At 41.8% G+C, this 19,166-nt stretch overlaps 1 protein-coding gene across 2 annotated transcripts in view; it reads right to left on the bottom strand.

Annotated features, from left to right (window-relative positions):
- SLC25A26 (solute carrier family 25 member 26) overlaps positions 1 to 16,288 on the bottom strand; it is a 78,840-nt gene extending 62,552 nt beyond the window's left edge. Inside the window, exons 1-3 of one of the 2 annotated variants that reach the window (XM_088528310.1) lie at positions 16,127 to 16,288; positions 14,897 to 15,053; positions 13,020 to 13,129 (exon numbers count right to left, since the gene is read on the bottom strand). In XM_088528310.1, coding sequence (XP_088384436.1) covers positions 13,020 to 13,129; positions 14,897 to 15,053; positions 16,127 to 16,159 — 300 coding nt within the window. In that variant the 5' untranslated portion in view covers positions 16,160 to 16,288. The remainder of the gene's footprint in view (positions 1 to 13,019; positions 13,130 to 14,896; positions 15,054 to 16,126) is intronic. The other variant, XM_088528311.1, reaches the window with a different exon arrangement.
- Between the last annotated feature and the right edge of the window lie 2,878 nt (positions 16,289 to 19,166).

Raw genomic sequence — 19,166 nt, 5'->3', positions numbered from 1 at the left:
GCTCAAAATCACTTCAGTGATCTCTCTGCAAAAGTTAACAGAATTCAAATTGGGACTGTGGGAGCTAAATCTATCCAAGCAACACCAGTGTGAGCTAGTACCCGGCCTTCTAGCACTGGGAGAGTATTTAATGAACTCTGCTGACTTCTTAAAGTTTTAAGCAAGCTATCACCATGTGGGCAAGAATGAAAAATATAATTGCAGAGCTGCTCTGCAGCAGCTCTCTGTGTGTCTGCTTTTACCTGCATTGATTAGTAGATAAAACGAGCTGTTCTGCATGCTGCTCTCGGGGGAGAGCAGAAGAGCAATGATCACCAGGCAGCTACAGCCCAGGCTGCTTTAGGTGACTGCATCTTCTGCAGGTACTCGGGCTTTACTTCCACGGGTGCAACTTCTTCTCCTGCCTCCGCTCACGCTGTGTGGCCTCTGTGCCAGCGAGGCAGCAAAATGCACACAGCTCCAGCGTTGGTGACAGCTCCTACGTACGGCAGCAACGCAGCCCACGGTCCCACAAAAACAAACTCCTGAGCACATTTCAGGCAAGCTCTGGTGCCTATTTCCAGTCGCTGATGGAGGCGGAAATATAGAATCAAAACGCTACAAACCAAGTTCAAGGGGGAAAAGGGTACTTAAACTCCAGCTCTGGTATAGAATTCTGCAGTGTTCAGCACAAAGCAGCCGGTGTCCAATCCTGCTACTTGCGCACCACATGGACAAGAAAGGAGTGACACCTAAACAAAGACTCAAGTATTTTTAAGATGTAAGGTTGAATAAAGCTTGATACTAAAGCTAAATACAAAGGGATTATTAGTTCTCAGAGCAGCTCAGAGATGGCAGTGTGACATGTAAGCATCTATCTAGCCTTTAATACTCTAACCACTTCTGAAAAAGAGTGCTGAATTTCAAAATTTTGGTCTTAAATCATTACCAGATCATACTGCTGAATCCAGTATTTAGACAGAAACTTAAGTGCATTTTATTTCAGCTATTTGCAATAGACAGTAAGAGACAAAAAAGTGATTATTTTGTTAACATTTATCTATATATTACTATTGCCTCAAAGTGCAGAGTCAAGTTAATCTTTTCCTTGTCAATTCTGGAGAAAGTGATGAATTTTTGGATGTTCCCGGCACGAATCAAGACTGCCATCTTCTGGCCTGATCTGCATTTGACTTGAACTTTCTGGTTGTGACTGCTCTGATACCTCAAGCTAATCCTGGGGAATGACTGGCACATCTAAAGTCTCAAAATTTACATGTAAATCACAGCAAAGCCTTTTATACCTACTGATTTAAACATTCTGTTTCAGTATATCTGAAACTCATCCTTAACAGGCTTACCTCAATGGAAAGACTTGCTACAAGCAGAGCAGGAACAAGCACAAAGCCTTTTTACACTGGCCCAGAAGAGTTTACCAGAAACACCTTACACTAAAACGCTACCCAAACACCTGCGTACAGGGACCAATCCTGCTTAAAGCTGGAGCACCTATACAGAATTATGCAATGCTGATCCAATGCGCCAGCTTGAAGCTGCCTGGGCTTAAGAGTAAACATTTTTTCCATACAGCAATTGCCCAGCTACTCTCCTACGGAGGAAAGTAGTTTAAGGACAAAGAATTGTTCTGGAATAGTATCAGTGCACTGAGAGCAACCTCACACAGCAGCTCCCAGGCAATCTTTGGTTTACCTGGCTAAGCCTGCTCTCAGGCTGGATAAAAACTATGTGATAAACTTCAGCAAACTTCTGAATTGCAGCCTTGAACCCTTTACAACACTAAGTTCCCAACAAGGAGGTTAGTTTTAACCTTTTTTCCTGAGCTTCATAATACAAATATAATTTAAAATATAGCTCTAAACGAATGTATCTGGGGAAGAGTTTCTCTTAAATGCCATTTGCATATATGTTATCTTAATCAAATAAGAGTCTTATTTACAACACTACAACTTTGTATCCAGAGAGCAGAGGCATTAAATTAAACCTCATGATGCCTCTACAAGATAATCAGCAAGTCAGTTAAGAGAAAAAGTTGCTGCACGAAAACAACGACGAAGAGGCTACGACTTATCAAAGGCCATGTCTAGGCTACAGTCAATCTGGAAAAAGCAGCCTCATCTCTCATCTCGTTCTTGAAAGTCAGTAGAATTGTTTGTGCCAAGATAGTACAGAAAAGCCAAGAAAAACGGAGCCATTTCCAAAACCCCTTTCAAGGGGAAGTAGAAAAAGACTTTTTTTTAATGCTCTTACATGAGTCCTATCCATATCCCTGCTGCCAATAGCTATGTGATCTCAGGTATTTTTATTTGTTCTGTTTTTTGTTTGTTTCACACCGTGCTTCTCAAAACAGGGTAATAAATATGACAGAGTGCAACAATTTCTGTCAAATACTCCTTTGTAAGTAGCATTCAGTATTTTTAATTTGAAATAAGAAAAAAAAAAAAAACAAAAACAAAAAACATTTTCTATTCCTCAGATAACTGAAGGATTATTTGAAATAACAGGCAAGCCTAAAAATCAAAGAGATCTTAAATTGCCCAGGTTCTCTCCAAATCTTGAAAAAGCTGGGGAATTTTCCATCTTGATTCAAATCAGAACCTTTCAACAATCCTAAAATCCAGCAACACAGCTTTCCCTGGCCTCCCCAAATTCTGTTTATATGCTTGGTTCTTTAGATCTCACAGTGATTCAGCTGTCTGATAGAAGAGAAAAACTGAACGTTTTCCATGCAATATTATGAGATAGGCAGAGTATTTCATCTTCCAAATAATTGTTTTGAAGCTCTGGCCATGACTCTTGGATTGGGAATGTTTCATAGGGTGGAGACGGGGGAAAAGCACGGGATGTATCTATAGACAGAAAGTGAACTGCCTAACCCTTTCCCATTCCACGAAAATTAAGAGAAGATAGGGAAACACGAAATAAACGTTTGCCCTTTGGTTTCACATTTTCTTTGGATAAAGTTGAACTGCTGCAATCACAGAGCTGTAATAGTTCATGCACCAGTAAAGCCTCCATCTAAATAATCGCTGTCCCTTTGATCAAGATGGGATGGAAATGCAAGTCTCTGCTCTGCGGCAGCCCCCGTGCATGTTTGTCACAGGCTGGGCTACCTGCTAAGGCTCAGCAGAAGCAGAGGCAAGAAGCACAGCACCTATTTTAATGAAATCCTCCTCAGGGATGGCAAGAGGATGCCCATTACACATACTGCCCACTATCTGTTTCTGCTTTAAGTGCCAACCCCAGAGAGGAAGCATTCATTTTCAAAATAGCCTGAGGTTTTATTTCCATGGACACAGGATGCACACACACGCACCATGGATGTGCCCTTCTGGCATAGTTAAAATCAACCCTGCAGAGAGCTGCTGGGGTCAAGAACAGGTGACTCCACTACTGGTTTAAAGCCCATGGAGGGAATAAGTTTTGACGAATGGACTTTGGATGGGAAAGTTTAGACAAAGCCAAGTTCTTTGTCCCGTCCTTTCTTCTAACTGACACAATAGAGCCCTCATTAAATTAACTGCCACCCCCCTGGATGCTGGCAGGAAACATTTCTTCAAAGAGCAATCTCACCCAGCAAGATCCCTTAGATCTCAGCACTTCCGAGGGCTTGAAAAACACACAGTTTCAGAGATGAGATCTTTCAGAGGGACTGAACGTTGCAAGTGTTTGAAATATCGGAGCTTCCGCAAAAACATATTCAAGATTTGTGTTTCTAGATTCAATGACTCTGCTTGGAACGTGCGGAGCCCTCTTGCAGGGTGGTCTTCCCTTTGCTACTCTCAAACCTACATCTGCTGCCAAGTGCCACTTTCCGTAGCTCTCGTCTGCCTGCTCCAGAGCACCCTCCGCTTCTTCACACTGGCCGTTTCACCAAACATTCCTCCCCCAGTTGCCTGAAGGTCTCAGCTGGCTACTTGTCCGTCCCTTAAGGAGTTTGCTCAAGACAGGTTTGTCTCACCTTTAGACTTCCTTCCCCACACCCCGTTCCTCAGCGTTCCTCAGCTGTCCAAGGATATGCTGTCCATCTCCCACATCAGTTACACCTTGGAAAAAACGGCCGCTCTCTTTTGTCAAGAAGGAACATTATCACCCTATTACGATCAGCTTACCCCAGGAGAGTCTGTGAAGCCGACAAGGCTTTCATTTTGCACAACTAAAAAGCTCTTATCAGATTTAATCAACATACAGTTTTGTCTGGTTGGTTTAAAGCATCCCACCATTACGCCCTTCTCTTTTGCACTCAGGCACAAACTTGAAGTCCCAGGGATTTTCAAGTTCTTTGTAAAAAGTTTCAGTCTTTGACTTCCTTACCCATCTTGGTGCTTTTAAGCAAGGTTCAGTGCTTGAACCATCAGCCGCTACCAGTCTTAAACATAAACAGCCTCAAAGTAAAAGAGCAGGCCCTTAACTCAACTTACACAATTGTCTGCATGATCCAATCTATCCTAGCAAACTCTTCCACCACTATGAGGCTGATAAATTTATTTTAAAAGTCTTAAGAAATTAATTCCATCCACCAGCCAAACTGTTCTTTTAGCAAAAGTTCCCTTCCAACATAGCACAGTGCATCCCATGCAGCATAAAACTGTTTCCAAGGAGCTAAGTCGGGTCAGACTATGTAACAGGAGGACAAATGTTAATGAAATTCCAGGCAAGAGAACACAGGCAATATTTTCTGAAAACACATTAAGTCTCCTGTTGAAAGATGGCTAGTATTTTACAATTTGCTCAGTCTCTTGGGATTACATTGGCCCGGAACATGGAAATCTCAACTATATTGTATGTTCCTTTAATTGATCCCTTTCTCTTTCCTACAGCCTCTTTACTTAAAGGATTATAGGCTCGTCCACAAATGGAGCTATTCAAAAATAGTCATTCCTGACAAACACTGTGCAAAATCTTACTTTGGGATAAGTATACCGTATTTTAAATGATCTCAGTCAATGCCAAAGCTGGTTTTGAAAAAGTAACAACCCAGGAAATCAATCAGCAATTCATTTTTTAAGCTTTTTTTTCTTATTTATATTCTTTAAACTAAATTAACTTTTCTCTTACAATACTTTGAGCTAAGAGTAATTTTTAAGCAGTCCTGGTACTGAGATAAAGTGATCAAGGAAGGAAAGCTGATGAAGAAGAGTTAAAACATGCAGTTAACATGCAGCATACAAGAAAGGAGCACCATGGGTGGCAGGTTAGGTGTTTGACTGTTAATTTGCTGCTTCAGCCTTTAATTGTATGATGAATTTGCTGGCAGTATGTGTGGATTCACGCCTTCATTCATCTTTATTTACAAGCAATTTCAAGTTGCAGCTTTAATTTGACTTTCTGCCTGCTCTCACTACGCTCCTTCCCCACTGGCTCTTCGCGGCAGCAGTCTCATATTCACAGTGATCTTCTGACCACTGCTTAGCTCTTATCCTGTGTAACGGCTTGGCAAAAGTCCTATGGCATCTGTACTGCAGACCTGACCTCACCTAGCTTAATTTACGAATATTTCAAAAGCCACCATGATAAATTCCAAAGACCACACACCTTGCTGCACTCCCCACCACTGCTTGTCTTGCCAGGGTCAGCATATTCCACTGCTCAAGGCCTGGAAGCATCCAGCTATGTGAAGAAGGAAAAAAAAAAAAAAATCAGGCTCCAAATGGTAAGCACTGATCAAAAATCAGTGCCTGGAAAGCAAGTTTACTGTAAGAGAAATTCTAGCAAGATTTGAATATTATATGTTTTTCCTAAACTACTGACCTATATAGGTTATTCGTACTGGTGATGGGGATTCACAGGAAGAGCAAGGTAGCAGGAGGAGCACGTGGGCATCAAAGCCAACCTGCTCCCCAGTCCAGCCCTCTGGGCACCAAACAGCACCAGCCTCATACAGAACCAGTACAAGCTCAGGCCACCTCACTAACAGACACAGGGAGGTTTTCTGTCCCCCTTCGGGAAATCTGATCTTGCAAGATGAGCACCTCCTTCAGCCCCACTTGAACTGAGGCTGGCAGAGTGACTGCACATGTTTAATTTCTACAAGAGAAATATGCTGTGAATTGGTAGAAACAAACCAGCACCGAGACATGGAATGACCTTGGAGAAGGGGTAGATTCGTGTGCCAGATCATAGTACCCTGGTTGGAAGGCAACAGGATGCAAAACAGAAAACCTGGCTTTTCATTCAGGGATAGTTGTGTCCATTTCTTTGTTCTGTTTTTAGGAAAGCTGTTAAGAATCCAAAGCCATTAGCCCAAAGCACAGATGCAGTAAGTGCTAAATTACCTCTTTGTTGCAGCAGCAGATTGGTGGCTTAGAAGCAGCTCTAAGGTGTCCAACTTAACTGTTGAACTGAAAAAAAACCCCACATCCTCCACCATTCAAGTTCGGGGATTTTTAAATAGCTACAACAAACTAGAATGATACAATACTCAACCTCCTTCCTTCCTCCCTCTTTAATATTAAAGGTATGGTCAAAATATTCATTCTACAGTAGTGTGACTTGTAAATGGTTTTGCTTTGCATTTGGGATTAGTTCTTAGGAGAAACAAGTTAGGATGGGCAGAGCAAGCTAGGTGAATTCCTCAGTTTCTAGGGAAACTAAGCTAGTTTCTAACTTAAGAAGCTTTTCTATTTGACATATCCCTACAGTGGATAAGAAATTTCAAGTTATTAAAACTGAGGTTAGATGGTAATCACAAAAGAACCACACACTTTGCTCTTATCGGAGTCTTAAGTGGCACCACACTGGAATACAAAAATGAGATTGGAATCTGACCTTGAAATACCCATCCTCACCTTGCACTTTGGAGCCAGGTGAGGTGATAATGTGACACCACCTACCTGTGACACTTAAGCCAAGCAACGGCAGGGAGTCTAATGTTTAGCCACCTTTCCATGTTTTAGTTACTACTCTCTCAAGCTCATTTTTCCTGATAGTTTAAGCTATGCAAAGCAAGACAACCCAGTCATTCTCATTCCCTCTCCCTAGTCAAGCAACAAGCTTCCGGATGTTTCAATTCAAATGGATTTACCATCCCTCAACTCTCAAATTTCGAAGAAAAATTGAGTGTGTGGCTCTGCCCAAATCCTTCCTGCTGAAGCTGGCCAAGCCTATCCCCTCCAGAGGAAGCAGTCCCTATATAACCATACACAACCATTCCAGGAGAACTCAGCTGAGGTCTCTATTTCTTCCTAGGAGGTTCATGCTCCACCAAAGCTTGGTGGAGAGCCTGAGTTTTAGCATTCTTGCAAGCAGACCAGAAATGCCTTCCTAGACCTGCAAACTCTTTAAGCATTTACATGACTCAGGGGAGCACAGAGCAGATGCACGGAAACAGGTTGAAAACAAGCTGGCTCAGGAACCCAAACTGCCAGATTAAAGTAGGCATCAAGTTATTAACATGACTATGAAGCCTTTGAGATCTGAGCTACTCCCTCCACTTACTGCATACCACGTAGACACATCAGCTTACTGTAGAGAACTTGGACATCCTGCAAGCTTGGGGATGCATTGCACAGCATCAACGCCATCTCCAGTGCTGTCATGCTCAAGTACTCCGGAAAACTACACAGAGGCAACAGCAGCTTAATAACCTTCAGCACTAAGCAACTTGCAGAGCACGGTCACTACTGCTAATTGCCAGAACAGCAGGACATCTACATACCACCCTGGTCCTCAGTCCTTCACCTTCACAGCTCACCTCACAAGTAAGCCAAAAGCCTAGTAGTTTTATTTTCCTGCAAAATAGTTTTATTTTCCTACAAAGTAAGACGACAAAGCCACCAAAAAAGTCCAATTAAAAACAGGGGAAAAAAAGGCGAGAAAGATAATAGCGGACCTGATATTTACAAGCAACAGCCCAAAATTCCCACTAAATACCTTGCAAAGCTCAGATCGTAACCATAACAATATCTAAATATTAGATGGAAAAGACTGTTGTCAACAGGCTTCTCTAGAATGTGATCCAAACGACTTTATTCTCACCTCCATGGAAAAGACAGCAGGATGTAAAATTAACTGTGCTGAATCCAAACACTTTGGCTCTCATGAAGGAAACCTCATGAGCCAAACTGGGACAATCTTAAACTTGTCCCATAAGACTGTGTTTGCAGCAAGCTGGTGGGGGGCCATGAGGGAGACTTGTCGTTACACAGGCTCCTTGTAATTATAGTATATATGCTCTATGATGAAGCTGACAAAAAATGAATCAATTAACTGGATTTGCAATAAGCACCCTGTTACTACTTAAAATGGACATTAGGAGGTTAAAATTACTGCTCCTTCTTTAAGTTACACCATCTCAGAATATTAAAAGTAAAATTTCAGAACATCTGGTTTTCCTTTCCACCCACCATGATATCATGTTTTCCAAGCCCTTTTGGCAGCTCACTATAAAGATACAGGCAGACTAAACATACAGGGCAATGCAGAGTCAAGATGAAAAATTCCAATGCCCTGGATGCAGTATATGTGTTTCCTAACTCTGAATTTCAGTTATACATAGAGATATACTAAGGGTTTTTCCCCCTTGGTAACTCCTGTATTCTTCAACCTTCATTCTTCCTTGATGAGATGATATGATAGAGTTTGTATCTATCCTCTGGAGTTTTGGCTCTGCTTTTGTAAGTAATTTCTCATGTATTATGGGATATTCAGAGTCCCTATACAGTAAGATTCAGTTATAGGAAAAAATAATTATGTTTAACAGGGTCGGATGTTGTGTGTACTTTTCTTTATCTCACTGCTGGAGATGAGATTAGCCTTCCCTGTTCCCCAAGTCTAAAAGGAAAACACACACTATGGCTGCTGTCTTTCTGCAGCTTGATTTTGTGCCTCCCAGTCCACAACTAGGAAATTGGATCAACCAATTCTACAGGACTGTTTTCCCACGATTTTTTAGAGGTTGTAAAAAAAAAAAAAAATTACAAGAATGCCTGTTATTAAAAAGAACTCCCCTTTGTCTGATTTCTCTCAGTTATCATCTTGATGAGACCCTTGCATTTTCAACCATTACCTTTTGTATTATTACTATTATTATTTTCAACAGGGCTCACTCTGCTAACACTCATTCAAAACAGATTAGCCAGCATTCACACAACTTTACACTTAGCAAGTCTTCATATTTTACTGATACACAGGAAGGCTGCCAAATCATACATGCTCACCAGTGAATGAGCAGCAAATTTAAGAATCCAAAACCAGTTTCTTGTTCTAAACCTTAATGCTCCTTTCTGCAGAAAGATGGTTTGAAAACATGAGGAGATGTCTGGGGAATTCTAGCATGACAGAGTCTTTGTCTTATTATCTTACATTTAAAAGCAATTTATATAAAAGCAATTATTTAAAGTGTACAAGGAGAAAAAGTGTGTATGAAACAAAAGAACTACTGACAAAATAATTGTCCCAGTGGATATGTCTTGATTAAATCTTAAAGACCAATCAATAAAACTATAATTATAACTTTCACTCTGATGTAATTTGAAATAGTTTTTTAATATACATAGAGATTGATCAATCAGCTAAGACTTGATATAAAATAAATGTGATAAGATCTCGCTTTGTGATATTTTTATTATGGGTTTGTTGCGGCAAATCCCTGCCTCAATTATTTTACAGCTTAGTTTCCCCACTGTGCCAAGGAAGGGAAGAAACTGGGGGTAGGAGGGCAGTGGGAAACAGAAGGCTGGCAAAAAGTAGAATTTTATTAGCTGAGAAATGGTCATTTCAACAACACATTTTCCACGCCATCAGGTCACACTGCTATTTCACAGAATTGCAGAATGGTTAAGGTTGGAAGGGATCTCTAGAGATCACCCAGTCCAACCCCCCTGCCCAAGCAGGGATACCCAGAGCACGTGGCACAGGGTGGCATCCAGGCGGGTTCAGTAGATCTCCAGAGAAGGAGACTCCACAACCTCTCTGGGCAGCCTGTTCCAGGGCTCTGTCACCCTCCCAGTAAAGAAGTTCTTCCTCACACAGAGGTGGAACATCCTGTTTTTCAATTTGTGCCCATTACCCCTTGTTCTGTTGCTGCCCACCACTGAGAAGAGTTTGGTGCCCTCTTCCCTACATTCTCCCCTCAGGTACTTACACATATTGTTCTGATCTCCTCTGTCTTCTCTTCGCTAGGCTAAACAGGCCCAGCTCGTTTAGTCTTTCCTCATATGATATATGCATTTCAATGGCCATCACTATAGATTTTGCTGGCCTTAGGGTGGCAAGAGCCCTGCCTTCGAAGCACAGCTATAGGCAGCCCTGAGCAAGTCACTCAGCTGTGCTGCACCTCAGCTCATCCGGCTGAAAACAAGGCAGGACAGCCCTGGTTCATAGGAGCCCCCTTGGAATATGCAGACAACAGGTCTGCAATCACACAAGGAGTCATCTGTAACCAACTGTTCTCTAGCTGCTGATGATTATATTGTCCAACCATGGTTTTCTTACAGAATCCTCGCAGACAGAGGAAGTGCACTATAAAAAAATCCACTCACAAAATGAGACTTTTTTTTAAAAAAAAAAGAAAAAAAAAAGAAGTTCTTACTGTGTTTTTTTGTATCACTGGCACCTCTTCATGGAACCAACCATAATTTCTCAGATCTGAAACAGAGCAGTCCACTTGGAAAGCTTAAGAAAGCTCTTAGAACTGCTATTCCATGAGTCAACTGGGCAAACAAGGCAGTTAAGAGCTACATTTTGCCATGGTGCTGAAAAATCTCTTGCTGATTCCAGCAAAACAAATTCTATGCATTGCCTTGAGTTAGAAGCTGCAACCTGGCAACACAGAGCCTGGTCTAGATCATAACCACTCTGCCTAAGGAGGCAATGCAGAAGCACACCACCCACCCTTACACCTATATCACCTTCCATCTATTCCTGCCTATAACCACTGCCAAAGCAACCGGCAAAGATGCTGCATTCAGCTCTCTTCCTGTGCTTGGTATGAGAAACCATGGTCACATTCAGCTTTACCAGCTTCATTCCCAGAGCAGAATAAAAATCACTTGGAAAACAAGGCTGAATTCAAGGCAAGCAGGAACAGCTGCACTGCTGCTTCACTTGCCCTGGGGGGTAGCTAGGCCATGCTGCTGAGGCACCCAGTAGCAAAGCTAAGGTGGAAGTAGTTCTTCTGCACCTCTAGGAACTTGGGCCAAGTTACCAAGGCCATCGAGGAGAGTGGCTCCTCTTTCTCTCCTTCACATGTGCTTCAGCATTCGCAATTTCACAAGATACAAAAACCTCACTTCACTTCATAAAAGCAGAATACGGAATCAAGGGCACAATACATTTTTCAGCACCATGTCACTGGCTAAGTTGAAATTGCAAATAAGCCAGAGAAATTAATTCAGTTCAGCCCATCATCCCTGCCTAAAACTGTGGAGAGAGAGAACAGCTGACATCCCATTTCATCACTGCAGGGCCAAGAAACATCTAGTGCCAAAACCAAGAGCAATGAGGTGGACAGTGCTGGCAGGGACAGCAGGTGACTGTTTACAGCTGAACACCTAGCCCAGAGCAGTGCCAGTGTTGCTGCACACTGTGTACACAAGAAGTTCCTTCCTGTTACTGAAATGACATCGACTAGTTCTTGCCATTGCTGAACTCTCAACTCAGTGGATCTGGATCTGTGTCCAGTCACCCTGGCACTGCATGTTGGCAATGAAATTAAAGGCACTTTCAAGTAGACTCTTGATATTTTCTTAGTGCTGAAAAATCTTTCTCCCCTCTAAAGAAGGGTCAGTATAAACTGGGAAATTACACTGAGGGTGGAAACTCAAGAGAACAGAGGTATTTCGGTACTCAGATCCAATTGGTTAGTGCTATTTCATTTGGAACTTAGAATTTTGTAAAGAAACAATGAATTCCTGCAAGATCCATGGTGTTAACAAGCCAAGGGCAATACAGGTGTCAAAACAAGAAAGTCTTCTTTCGCAATCTCCCTTACTGAGCATCTAAAATGTTTGACAGAATTTGGTCCATTTTGGGCATTGTATGAACCCAGTAGAGCGAGTCACTGCTTGTGGCTGCAGATCCTGTTATAAAGACATTTAAGTTTAACAGACCAGAAACAGAGCAATTTCTCCAAAAAGTGGAGGGAAAATCTTTTAAAAAGCTTACATATAGAAATAATTGTCATTATATGTTTCGATCCTTTATTCATATGTTTTAAGTACCCAACCAGTACATTAAACTACCTAGAGCTACAACTATTAGGGAAAAATATATGAATAAATACATATACACACACACACATATGAAAAGCTGCCACTAAAATACAGACATACATTCCAAGGAAAAAATGTTTCTTTAGGTTACCCGTCCCACTGAGACAGGCTTCATCAGGAAGGCATTACGCATCATCTGGCAAGTGAAACTACACAGCTGCCAGATGCCCCAACCTGTCATGTCACTTTATACATCCATCGGTAGAGCCTGTTTATAAATGCAAGAAAGTCTTCTCATCAATATGACAAACTATCTTTGGGGAAAAGATGTTCACTGAATCTGAATACATGGAGGGAAAGGGATAGGCTATAAATATTAATTAACACTGGCTACTAGAAGCAAAGGTAGATGGGTTTCAAATTATGAGAATTTTCTACCACGTGTATAAGATATTGTGTCACAATTGTAAAAAAAACTGCAAATGAAAACTTTTTCACAACTAGCTCACATGAGCTGAAATACTGTATAAGGAAAGGAATTCTTGAATTTCAGCACGGACACAAAAACCACAAAAATGTGAAGATACAACCATGCATTAGTGACACATGTCCTTTACCTATTGACTTAAATGAGCTCTGCTAATAAGCCTACTAGGAGTTACTATTAACTCATTAACACACTTTGAAAGAAGTCTCACATGAAACTTTCAATCATATGAACAGTTCTTTAGAAAGAACTAATATTTTTGTAGTAAATGTCACAAGTATGAAGATAGTCAACACACAGAAAAGTAACTGATGACACCAAATCTGAGTTTTCATATATTAATTGTTTCCTCTCCTCCCACAATAGGTTAATTTATTTCTTACCACTTCTCCAAAGGAGGCAGCCACCATGTGCGTTACAGGAGACAAGTATGATGCAGAGCCACGGTGCAGCACAGACTTAACATATTCATAGGTGACAAAAAAAGCAGCTGCTGAAATTCAAAATACACAGTCATTTAACTGTTCCTCCATCACAGAACTAATACAAAAAACATTCAGAAGTGGATTTTGTTGCTTATTATTCCAGTACTAATTTTGAAAAAAAAGTATTTATGCTCCCATAAGAACACAACAGTATCAACACAACCTGCAAATAACTAAAGGCACAAACTTCTCAAGGAAGTTATCATTGGCAAACCTCCCACCAATATCAAAGGTGACTAGACTTGAAGAGAATATTTACTACTGAGATTTTTTTTAAAAAATGAGATGTGTTAAACATTCCTGATGATGCAGTAGGTTTTGAAATGTCATATTCTCCACATTTGGAGACTGAAAGGGTAGAGATGAGGTTGTTCCAGCCTGGTTGAATTTTGTGACTGGTCTTTTTGTAAAAAGTTCAATGGAGCAATTGGCAAGTCAGCAGAAGGAAGGAAGGTGCTCAATACAAGTCTGCTATGCTGCAAAAGTGTTTCAGTAGCAATTAATAGCATCTTCCTTGCAATAATCAATTGAACATTTCACAATTAAGTTCCAGAAAGCAAAATATTCAAACTTTCTCAAGTACTATGTCCAGTGGACAATATACAAATCTAAAAGGAGCAACAGAAACAGTGTTTTTTTCCACTGCAACAGTCAACTACAAAGGCATTTGCACCTTAAGGGTTACTCCCTCTCCTAAAGGGAATTTCAGTTCTTGGTCTTACACCATAAAGATAAAAACACAGTTCAGATTTTAAAGATGCAAAGCCTGAAAAAACTGACATGTCTCACGGGGGAACAGATTTTAATTGTAAAGGACTACGTGAATTGCCTTCTGCTGCTAATCAAAAGATGCTTATCACCTCAAAAGGAGATAACAGAGGAGACAAGATAAAGAACTGACATTTTTTATATCATCTTTTGAAGGACATCAAACATTTGAAGGTGCCAGTGGATTTGTCAGCAAACTTCTCCTAATACTTACTACTGACAGCTTAGCTTGGTGATTTTTTTCTTCCCCTGCTCTGTACAAAGAAGAAACCGACAAAAGGTCTTTGGAATTGTAGATGCCTTTTCTCTGCAGGGACTACAAGTATTTATCTTTTAAAAATTTCAATTTCAAAATTAGAAATCTTCAATGATACATTTAAGTAGCTCAAAGATGCCCAATGTTTAACCACTTTGAAGAATTCTTAGGCATTTCCAGTACATTGAAAGATATACAGTGGCGCAAGTGTCCATGTAAAGCAGGACTTATGATCTCTTTGACAGCTGGAAGTGCCTTAGGATATTCCTGTAAGTAAGAATAGGCTAATAACACACATCCAAGGACACTTCCATAGGGGTTGTGTGCCTGGGACATGTAAAGAAGGGCCACAGCATTTATATACTGACAACTAAACACCACTTGATAATTTTTTAGGATTCATTTGTTTTACATTTGTTTGAACTGCTGAGCTACACCAACTACTCTTACCATAGAAGTAGGCTCACAGTGGTGAGATTTATACAAGCACTTAAAGCACACTGTAAGAGAACAACTAACTGCCTTCACATCAGACACACACTGTCCCCTCTACAGTGGTCCAGGCTTCTCTAAAGCCCAGGCTCCAGGTCTTATCCAGAATTTGCTCAATACTCTGTAATTCTAGAAGCCTGCTCCTCTCAGAATCCAAACATACAATCACCTGCACAAAAGGAAGCCACAGACAGGGATGTCCAATGCTACATAAGCTCCCATTTAAAGAGGAAGAAAGCATAATCCAGACAAAATTTACCATTTGGAAAGGATCCTATAGCAGTGGAAGGAACACCAGCATAGATGCCACGAAAGCCACCAGCCTTCCGAAATCCCTGGGGACTCTGCAGCCTGGTTTTCACAGTATCCAGGGGAAAAAGGATTAAGTCAACGCAGACACCAGCAACTCCACCAGCCTTTGAAATAAAACCAGGTAGTAAAATGAATTAATATCCACAGAGAGAAAGAGCAGTGCATATGTGAACGACCGAGTCATGCCTAAACCAAAGTACTCCTGAACTGTATATATCCACTTTGGGCCCAAATTGTGTCTCATAAATTTAAACAAACCTCAATAGCTTTTATAGCAATAACTAGGAAGCTTTAACAAAGGAGACAAAGTAATAAATATCCCAGCTTTGAAACCAGTTTCAGGAGATAAGAAGCAAAGCTTTAACAAGCTTTGGAAAGTAAAAACAGGAGGACAAGATTGAAATACATAGAAAACCTCAACCTAAATAAGTCAATAGTTTGCATGAATCCATTATGATGCATTTTTGGATGCATTACTTTTTTGACAAGAAGACTTAGTTTGCTGAAATGTACCCCATGTAGAGCAGCACCCAAGGCACAGCACAGATATTTGACCCTGCCTGAAAACAAAATCTTATAACCCTGCATGTTACTCAACTTTCTTCCACTCCCAACAGAGCATTCAGAGAGAGGTGTTCACTATCTACTCCTAAGGTTTTAATCAATAAATTAATTACTTTTTTAATCTACTTGGCTATTTTGCATGCATTGGCTTTTCCCAATCCTTTTCCATCAAAGTTCTTATCTGCTCCAAATAACATTGATCAGATTTAATCTACCCAACTGTCGCAACATGCATCAAAACTTGCTAATTGCTTCTGTGGATTTCAGACTTGGGTACCTGGAAGGCCATTTAAATTCATGAGGCAGCTAATAGAGCTGCTGCCAGAGCACTGCAATACCTGGGGGCTCCCAGCACCAAAGCGTGATGAGTTTTTGATAAGGAGGAAAAAAAAAAAAAAAAAATCTGCTGTCTTTCAGCTTAGCAATGGCAATAACAGGATTGTGGCTAAAATATCTTCACCAGGAGCTGGATATCCCCAATAAAACTTTGACGTTACGGGTTTATTTCATCGCACTGCCCCATCTGAGTTCCCCAGCGCGGCCCTGGGGGCGAGTCGGGAACTAGGCCGCTGCGTCGCCATAGCAACGAGCAGGCCCATGCCCGCGCACTCACCGCCAAGGCCGCCCACGACTCCCGCGGCTCCATGCGGAGGTAGCGCGGCTCCGGCGGAGGGGGCTCCGCGCACGCCGCACTCGCAGCCCCTTCCCCGACGGAAGAGGACGGCGCTAAACCCCGCAGTGCAGCCTGCCCTCGCGGACACGCATGGGCGCAGCCATTTTGTTACCCTCTGACCCGCCAGACCTCTTCCATTCTGGGCATGCGCAGGGCGCCCGCGCATGCGCCTGTCGTGCAGAGACACCGCGGCCCTTAGTGGGGGGGGGGGGGGGCGCGCGCGGCTGGAGCAACAGAGTCCCCGTTGCATATTTGAGTTGTAATTTAGGAGAGAATTATTATAGTAACATCTAACCGACTATTTCGCTTTCTGAAAGAGCCCTGCTCTTGAGACAGAAACAGAAGTGACCCAAAAACCTACTGTTTCCAACTGGTGTTCTGGCAAATGGCTAAATAAACACAACAGTTGGAAGTTCCTCAGCTTCCAAGTCCGTATATGTGGAGTTAGCTACTTTGGAGAGGTATTGAGGGAAAAACCAAAACAGACATCTGTGGTAAATGGTGCATGCTTTTAGAGTTACTGCTATCCTCATAATCTACTGATGGCAACACTTAAAATGAGACCTTATTTGCCATATGTGCCCAGGAGGTCTCTTGATGTGAAGTTTCCTGGGGTTCCAACAAGCATTTTTCACATTGTTCAATGAGAAGCTTTCAGATATACGCAGTAGCACCATGACTGGTATTTTTCACAGTCTGTCAGAAGATCAGTGCATCAGAGAGGTCACAATCCCTTATTCTTCCAAGCTACCATCCTGTTTTAGATGAAGTTCTGCTTAATGCTGCAGGCCTAACATTAACCTTTGTGATGAGTCCTTCAGTGAGCTTGCAGAGTAACTTCACAGCTCAGAAAGGCCTTGGTGGGGTTTGGAAAGCCTGTTAAGTGTAGTATGACAGAACAAACTGCATCAGACTTGGAGTTGCCAACTGTCTTACATTAGACAAATTATTAGATCATGGAGACCATATATCAACCACTGAAAGGTCCTCTTTATCCAAGTTACTCTAGCACCATTTGGTATTGATTCCAATGCTAAATTGTGCTATTGCTGGGCATTTATGTACAAATATACCATTATATACACATATATATGCATGTGCATGTATTTTCCCCCCTCACCAGACTACCTACTACAAGAAGGCTGACAGCAGCATCAGAAGATATATTGATTTGGTTTTAACATCTGCTCTTCAGCAGCTCTAAGATGTTAGAAACAGGCTTCTTGGCATACATCAGGCCCTGGAGGTATCAGCTGCACACATGTTCCACTTCATTTATTAAAGCAATCACTATCCTCATTCTGTTTATCATCTTTCTCCTGGGCAGTTCAGGCATGTCAAAGCCAACCCCTTCCAGTCAGTGAGCCCTTCCCAAATCATCATTTTTGCCTCAGTTCAGACACTCTGCAACTCTTCCTTCCCAAGGACCTCAGCCCATCCCACTTACGAGAAACAGAAGGAAATCAACAGCAAGAATTTATCCCAGCATAAATAAATACAAATAAAGACTTGGAGATCCCTTTTGCTTGGTACTAAGCAGATACAGAAGGGGGCCATAGAGGCTATTTGGAGGGGTATTTCAGTTATAGGGCCGCATATCACAGCCTGTCCACACACATGGTAGCAATGCTGCATATTACTAACTACTTCCTTGGCTGTTGCATGTGCCACTGGGAGTGCCCCCCTTAAAAATATTCAATATTATCCTAACATCTAGCCAACAGCAGACTTCTGGATCCAGAAGGGCAGCAGGTTTTTTCAATCTCTACTTGCTGTGTCATCTCACTTCTGCTGCCTTAATTCTCTCAAAGTACAGGGACAGCTGATTAACAAGAATTTTGAATTTTTATTTTTGCCACTCAAACTCTAAGCTCCCCCTCACTGTTTATGGTAGCATTCCCTGAAATACTAACTGCAGTTCATTTTTATGGGAACAGATGGAAGAAGCAGACAGCCAGAGATTTAATAACTCCTTTGAGTACTTAGCAGCAGAAAATCCAGTCCCCAACTCCATTTGAAAAAAGGTGATTAATGAAGATGTGGATTTTGCATGATGATAAAAAGCCTTAAATGGTACAACTTTCTGACAATTCTCATTTATTTTGCCTTATTGGCTGCCTGGACAGTTGAAGATGAGTGGTTTGGGAAAGACACAAAATGTCAATTTTAACCACTGGGTAAAGTAAGTGAAATAACAATCCAATGGCAGTGTAGTGACCTTTTCCATGTCAGCACATCTTCCAGAGACTCTGCAGTTATTCTTACAGCACAGCTGAATTAATCTAATATTTCCATTTAAGAGACATGGAGGAAAATCTTAATTATGCCTGCAATTGTGGTTATGGCCCAAAACACTGACACTGGAATTTCTCACATCTGCTCTCAGTTCATTTTGTGGGTTGAGCCAGTGACTTCAGTTTGATTCGGGAAGCAGAGCTAAGAAGAGTTTGCAGCACAGTGGCCCTAAGCTGTTCCTGACAATTGTGCATTACCAGATATCCTAGAGGAACATCCTGGATGTTCTCCTACAGCAGCTAGAATCCAGATGCTGATTCAAATTCCTTCAGCAGGTGAACTTCTTGAGTCACTCTCCTGGAAATTTAGTGTCTTCCTCTCTTCAAAAAGAAGACTTAACAGACCTTGCCTCTTGCAGAGGCTGCAGACAGGATTAAACACGAGGTGCCCTGCCTCTTTGTAGAAGAGGTGCATGCAACAGGGCTGCTTCTTCCACTGTCCTCCCATTCCAACCACTCTGGACCAGTGGGAGACCAAGGCCATCATGGTGGAGGTCCATGATGTCCTATTTTGCTAGGCCTTTGTCAGGAAAGACCCCTTGAATTTAATATGTCTTTTGAGAGATGGACATCAGTCCCCCTCTCTACTCTGTGGGGTTTCTCCTCCATCCCTGAGCCCAGCTGTGCCCTGCTCAGCAGAATGCAGACCCTTAGAGCTGTACAGCTCCCTACCTGAAGGTGACTTG

This window comes from Tinamus guttatus, unplaced genomic scaffold (assembly GCF_059628265.1).
Source record: "Tinamus guttatus ecotype Peru unplaced genomic scaffold, ASM5962826v1 Tinamus_guttatus_pri_ptg000307l, whole genome shotgun sequence".
NCBI lineage: Eukaryota > Metazoa > Chordata > Aves > Tinamiformes > Tinamidae > Tinamus > Tinamus guttatus.
Note: the sequence above shows the minus strand (reverse complement) of the source record. Positions and strands in the feature narration are given on the sequence as shown.